The 7,299-nt window shown below is 32.6% G+C and overlaps 1 protein-coding gene across 1 annotated transcript; it reads right to left on the reverse strand.

Moving 5' to 3' along the window:
* Window positions 1-3,080: 3,080 nt before the first annotated feature.
* Window positions 3,081-5,201, reverse strand: LOC107847049 (two-component response regulator-like APRR5). Its single transcript, XM_016691296.2, has 3 exons — window positions 4,533-5,201; window positions 4,057-4,233; window positions 3,081-3,433 (listed from the first exon to the last, which is right to left on the reverse strand). Exons 1-3 carry the CDS (start codon window positions 4,941-4,943, stop codon window positions 3,254-3,256), a joined length of 768 nt encoding a protein of 255 aa, XP_016546782.1. The 5' UTR covers window positions 4,944-5,201; the 3' UTR covers window positions 3,081-3,253.
* Between the last annotated feature and the right edge of the window lie 2,098 nt (window positions 5,202-7,299).

Below are 7,299 nucleotides of genomic sequence, written 5' to 3' on the forward strand. Positions count from 1 at the left end.
TATGGATATGATTTGGAGGTTGATATTCAATAATTGGTATTCAGTGTTGATAAATGCTCAAGATTTAGGATTTTTTCACTTTACCAGAGGAGTGAAACAAGGGGATCCCCTATCCCCTGCCCTGTTAACTATTACTACAGAGGTATTATCTAGATCCCTAAATGCTTTATTTTTGAAAGATGCCTTTAAAGGTTATGGGATGCCTAAATGAAGCTCTGATCTTAATCACTTAGCTTATGTTGATAATACTATCATCTTTTCTTCTGCTTATGTGAAGTCTTTGCAAATGATTATGACTACATGGGGGACTATGAAAGACAATTTGGTCAACAAGTCAATAAAGAGAAAAGTTTTTTCTATGTGTATCATAAAACTGCTAGACAAATCATTCAATAGGTTGAAGAAGTCATTGGATTTCATAAAGGAATTTTCCATTCACTTATTTGGGTGTCCTATTAGTCATGTAAGGAAGAGTAAATCCCATTTCTCTGAGCTAATTAAAAAGATGAAAAACAAACTACAGGCTTAGAAGGAAAGAATTTTATCTTTTGGTGGTAAGGCGGTTCTTGTCAATAATGTTCTGCAAAGCATTCCCATTTATTTGTTATCTACTATTTCCCCTCCTAAATGTGTTATTCATGAAGTCCACAAATTGTTTGCTAGATTTTTTTGGAGTAACAATGAAGGGGAAAGACACAGGCATTGGGTCTCATGGAACAATATGTGTTTTCCTAAAGAAGAAGGAGGGCTTGGTTTTAGGTCATTATTTGATATATCCAAATCTCTCTTTGCAAAGTTGTGGTAGACTTTCAGAACCAAAAAGTCTATGTGGACCATTTATATGTGAAATAAATACTGCAAGAGGTTTAAGCCTCAAGTATTACAATGAAAGGGAGGTTCACAATTGTGGAAATACATGCTTGAAGCTAGAGACACTTTTGATCAAATGATATGGTGGAAGCCTAGGTGTGAAAACTCTAGTATTTGGTATGATAACTAGACTAAATTGGGTTCACTACATTATGTCCTTAACTCTTCTAGTAATTGGGATTTACCTGTGGAAGAGATTGGTGAGCTCATGGAGGATGGTAACTAGAAGGCGGATAAGTTGCAACAATTGTTTTCTCAACAAATCATTGAACAGATCCACAGTGACCTATTTTGTTTAGAGGTTACTGAAGAATGGGACAGGCCATGGTGGATGCTTTCCAAGTCTGGAAAATTCACAATTAGCAATGCATGGGAAGAAGGGAGACCAAAAACTGATGTTCAGAATATTTACTCTTATATTTGGGCTAAGGGATTACTTTTTAAGGTATCCTTTTGTTTATGGAGAGTGATGAGGAAAAGAATCACAATTGGGAAAGTTTTGACCAGAATAAATGTGGTGGAAGAATCTCTATGTTACTGTTGTGACAATCAAACAATAGAAACTATAGACCATGTATTTTTTACTTCACTTTTTGCTAAAAAGGTTTGGGATTTTTTTGTAGTTGGTATTAGTGTTACTGGATCACAATTGAAGGTATTTCTTTATACTTGGTGGAACATGGATGCTCTTCTTAATTGTAGGTCTATTTTGAAGGCAGTTCCTGCATGTATTGTCTGGTAACTATGGAAGAGGAGAAATGCTCTTAAACATAGAGAGAACATGTCTTTCTATAGGGAAGTTGAGGACATTAGTAAACAACTTTGGTTTTTTGACAAGAAAAAAATATTATTGGTTGCAGTCTATCCCTTCTAATTGGCCGTTACTAGTTAAATTCCTGGAGGAATATACTCCTTCTATCGTGACTAGAGTGGTGATTTGGAAAAAACATGAAATTAGTTACTATAAATGTAACACAGATGGTTCTTCAAAAGGCAATCCCCGACCTAGTTCAAAGGAGTTTTGTGTGAGAGATTCAGAAGGAAATTTTATCTATGGAGAATTTACTGGGATACCAGAGGGTACAATATTAGTTGCTGAAGCTAAAGCTTTCATTGCTGGATTGGAGTTTTGCATCAATGCACACTACACCCCTGTAGTGATGGAGACAGACTCACTGATATTGAAGAAAATTCTTGATGGTAGATGGGAGGTCCCTTAGGAGATAACTATGGAAGTGAAGAGATTTAAGTTGCTGAGAGACATCGCTATAATATTGGTGGAGCATGTATATACAGAAGAGAATCAACTTACTGATTTTTTTGCTAACGTGGATGTTCATTTTGCAGGTTCCCTAAGATTTTACAATTTTTAGGAGGTTCCGTCAGAAGGAAGGAAGATTATCAATATGGAAAAAATGCAAATTCCTAATCTCAGAGTACAAAAGTGTCAAAATAAATGGCACGGATACAGCAACACAAATAGAACAACAATAACAGCCAACAATGATCAAACAAATTACGTCAACAGATTCCCACAACAAGAATATGGCTAATAGTAATATATAAGGGTATAAGTGTAATATTACCAGCTAGAGATTGACGAATATTTCTTGAAAAGATGATGAATTAGCTATAAACCCTCTCCTAACAGTGGTATTAGCTTCAACTCGAGTCTCAATCCGTTGGAAAGGAACAATAGTTAACGAATCAAATTTTAAGAAATTTTCAAGATCTAGTGTGATATCACAAATTATTGTTATCTAATTTAAGCAGATTTGATTTGAAATCCAACAAAGAGCTGAAGACGTCTTCCTTGGTATTGATTTCATGGCACTTGTGAGACTTGTAAGTGTCTTGGATGAAATCATTCCAAACTCTTTGAGTTGTTTTTGCATGTCGAATCTGTGGCTAGGGGCAACGATTACTTGCGTTTCTTCTATATTTTGATGTCAAGAAGCTGGTTCATCATCATCCTCGGTTGTCTTCTTAAAAGTGGTGCTCCAATGGCTTTCTAATCGAGCATATTTCCATTATAGTTAAGAGTATTCTAATTTTTTCTAAGTGTTTCCTTTTTTGGTTTTAGTTTGGGTTTGCTGGGCACGTTTGGCCTGATGGACTTTGTTTTTCCATTTTATGGTGGCTTTGTCACCACTTTTAATAATAATAAAAAAAGGATAAGATGTAATTTCAAAAAAGAAAAAAGTCAAATGTTTACATAACATCACTAATCCAATTTAAATTCTAAAATAAATTCTTAATTAAACATCACTAATTAAACGAGGAAACAATAACTACCACAGAATGGAGGAGTTCCTTAACATTAAAACTTGAGGAACTCTTTTACTTTTTGAATATTTTCTTCCCTTAATATAATTACATATGATTATGGAATAAAGGCGTCAAGAAATCCAATCCAATTCTCATCATCCTCTTCTCCTAATTCCTCTAATCTTGATTGATTCCAATATTCATTCTGGTGATGATTCGTCTCAATTTCATCATTTCTTGCAAATCTTCCTCTTATCCGAGGTCTACTATCTGCTAAAGTTTTCCTGCACTCATACTGATATTTGACGAATAAAATAATGAAAATTGTCACTAATTTTATTTAACAGTGGATTAGCAAAGTAATAATAAATTCTGTTGGGCCGGAGCTATTTAAATTTCATAGCTAATTAATTCACATTTGTTTTTCCCAAAGAAGTGTGTGAAAGATAATTTTTATGTCATTTCGAAGTCCTTATTGTGGCCCCTAAAGCGCATTAAGTTTCAAGGACATATCACAAAGTCTTGTAATGGACATGGTACGTGCTTAATATATAATGCATGCGTGTATATATACCATCCATAATACTACTACTACTAATAATAATACTTATTAGTCTCATCATCTAATGATTCATAATCATGAATCATAAGTAGTATTTTATGCAATGACAATATATATAAATTTTTTTAACAATTACCTGTGCAATTTAACATGTGATATATTGTAGACTAGTTGTACTAGGCAAGTCACTATTTATTTCAAAATATCAATACATCCTTTTCGTACAAATTTATTTGTAATTACCATCTAAGTATCTAAGGTATAAAAATATTTTACAAGTACCATTAGTACATTGAACTTGAACTCTTTTATCAGTATTTAAGGTATGTAATATGTGATAAACACGAATTAATTACCTTAATCTTCTTGTTAAAATTTCTTTGATTTCTCTTGCTTCTGTATCTTTCAATGCGTTCTTTCTTCTCTTGTGGACTGTATTTGCAAGCTTTATTCATTCCTTCAATTATGCTGTTACTCTCACTGGATAATGGACTTTCTGAACGGTAATTATTATACTGCATCAGGTGCATTACCTGTTACATGCATATATAAATAATCAAATAATCAAGTATATAACTACTAGCAGGGATGGGTATTTGGTATTCCGTTCGGTATTTTCAAAGTTTGGATTTGGTAAAGGAGACTGGAGATAGTTCAAAATAAATCCATTAAGATACATACGTATGCTTATTAAATTGCATAGCTAAGAAATTTTTATACTATTAGGTCATCCAAAGATTGTGTAGAAATAAACCTCCTTCAAATATGTGATTTGTAATTTTGATAATAAGACAGACTACCTGCTACAACAAATAAATTAAATGTAGTTTACCTGCAAATCGCCGGTGCTTAAAACTTTCCTGACGGAGCTAGGGGTTTCTGAGTCATGAAAACCAGTTGGTGAAGAAACAATTGGGCAAAATCCTTCCATATTCTTGACAAGTAGTGAGTGACTGCTTATGCTTCTTTGAATCAAACTTGTTGGATCATTATTATAACTTGTAGCTGGAGAACCATAACTACTACAACTACTACTACTATTATAGTTACAAAATTCTGACTTCAATGGGGATATTGAGTCAAATTCAATAGTATTATGTACTGAAGGAATTGACAAAGGTGGAGGTGGTAAAGTAGAGGCTAGTGGCAATGTTTGTGAAGTAGTAAATGGAAAATGGTTGTACATATAATTACTACTAGAAGTGTTTTCCTCCATATGATGATGATTGTTGTATCGATACATAGTGTTGATTGTTTTGTTTTTCTTTTTTGGAAAGTTTTGAAGAGAGGAAGAAAATGAAAAGAGTTAAGATTGTTATGATAGGGAATTGGTGTGTGAATACCTTCTTAAAGGAAATGGACATATTGGAATGTGACGTGGAAGTGATGTCATGTTTTCTTTCTTGAGTGGCGTTGACTTGATATGTTGCTGCCTATATATGGAATTTACTGATTCTATTAATAATTCATACTGATCGTTCTCTCAAAGATATGGTTATAGTAGTAGGGTTGTGAAGTGAGGAGAGGTAGATGGGAAGGGAGAAATAGAATTCTTACAACGGGGTCATTAAATGGATCTTGAATATTTGATAGAAACAGAGTATACGACTTTGTGTTTAGTTAGAGGTATTGGGTTTAAATTCTGTTGAATATGAAGTTGCTTTTGATAGAGAGTATTTAACTTTTAAAGTGAAATTTTCTCGATGAAAATTAAAATTTAGTCAAATCTTAATACAAGTATTAAACACCGAGCGAAACAATTTTTTTCTGATAGTGGATCAATGTCAATGAGATGGTCTAAACAGTAAATAGGTAGAACACTACTCGCACATTAGCAAATTGTACTCATGATGTAAGAAATTTTAACATTATTAAAATCTGCTTTTATGGATTAATCTCTTTTTTTTTTTTCTTTACATTATTAGCATAACACCATCTATAAAATGTAATTTTCCTATATTATGTTATGTTAAATCAAATTTGATACAATTAATTACCATCAAAACTTCTAATGCCATCCGTTGGAATTTGACGATCCTAATAAGTTATTTTTATGATTTAAATCTCTAATCTTTGTTGAAGAACGGAGAAATTTCAATCATTCTATTATAACCTACTCCGCATATTCTAGTAATATTTAGTTCGGTTCCCATAAATAGTCAGTGCCTCTTTCCACTTCCTCATATAATAAAATAAATCAATACTATATAATTCACAGAATCACAATGTGGTGAAACTATGAAGCTTTAAACTGCAAAAACGCACTTTTTTCTTTTTTCAATTTTTTTTTTGGGGGCGGGGGCTTGATGGAGTGGGGAGGGAGAGAGTGCATGGCAGAGACAACTTTTTGGTTGAAAGTTCAGTCGAACTTTATAATTTTGTTCTAAACTTTATATTTATATTTAAAAAATGATTGAATATATATAAATTATTTATTTTAAACTTAATAAGTTTAAGAGATAGTAAATTTAAACTCATAAATTTAATTTCTGAAGGAGCTGTGGTATACTGTGGTCGATCCTATGAATCTCTTTGAAAGTAGCTCTATAATCTGCCTCCAAGAGACATCAATTTCGACCCAACTTGCGTCTAGAAAATGGATGGAATAAGACCCCACCACTTAAGTCCTAAGTTTATTAATTAAATAAAAAAAGGTTTTTTTTTTTTGGTAAAAGGATAAATCAAATCATATTTTTTAATCTTTAGCCATGTGAGGGGCAATATATGATGCTAATCATTTTGTTATGTATTAGGTTAGGGATTATAACATCTAGGCTTAGCTATTAATCATCATTAGAGGGACATAATACGGTTCAAACTTCTAATTAGATGTGTCATTAAAGGACTTTCCACATGGAACCCCTCTTCCAAAAATGGTTGAATTGACTAGTGACTACATGTCACCCTCATGATCATTTTTGCCTGTACTCAATTACTGCACTAATAAATCCATATATAACATTGGGTTAGTGGCTTGTGACAAAATTTATTCACGTTCAATACCTATATCAAACGAATAAATACAAAAATTATCTAAGTCTTTTAAACACATATTTATCACTTTTATAATTACTCAATTTGGTATAAACATTCGATGTGATACATAAACATATATTGTGGTCATGTCAGTGTTCATGGAAGCATGATACGAAAAAAAGAGACAAGACTCCACATCACACATTACACGATGCGTGAAGCGATGCGACCACATCATTGAACTAAAGCATAATTTAAAAGAAAAAAGATCAAATAACATCCAAACAGTAAGTAGGAAGTCATAACTGAAAAAACCTCAACAACTATATAACAATAAAGACAATATATGTAAACAAAAATTTAAACGAGACACCAAATCACAAGTTAAATCACTCACTACAAGAAAATGGCTAAATTGTGACAGAGATTTTAGTCACAAATCTGTCACAAATCATTGATTGTGATGGATTTGTGACGGAAAAATGTGCGTCTCAGAACCTGTGGTCATAAACTCATTGTGACGGATTTAATTTTCAACACAAAATTATTGTGACGAAACTGAGACAGATGATCCGTCACATTATAAATCCTTAAATTTGACTTAAATTCCGTCACAAATTTAT

Source organism: Capsicum annuum, chromosome 11, assembly GCF_002878395.1.
Source record: "Capsicum annuum cultivar UCD-10X-F1 chromosome 11, UCD10Xv1.1, whole genome shotgun sequence".
NCBI classification, from domain to species: domain Eukaryota; kingdom Viridiplantae; phylum Streptophyta; class Magnoliopsida; order Solanales; family Solanaceae; genus Capsicum; species Capsicum annuum.

Excerpts from the sequence above, each read along its gene's own strand:
- LOC107847049 (XM_016691296.2), bottom strand. The coding sequence starts at position 4,943 with ATGTATCGATACAACAATCATCATCATATGGAGGAAAACACTTCTAGT. Across the intron at positions 4,234-4,532 it reads TAAGCACCGGCGATTTGCAG|GTAATGCACCTGATGCAGTA; the intron begins GTAAACTACATT and ends TGCATGTAACAG. Across the intron at positions 3,434-4,056 it reads ATTTTAACAAGAAGATTAAG|TATGAGTGCAGGAAAACTTT; the intron begins GTAATTAATTCG and ends GTCAAATATCAG.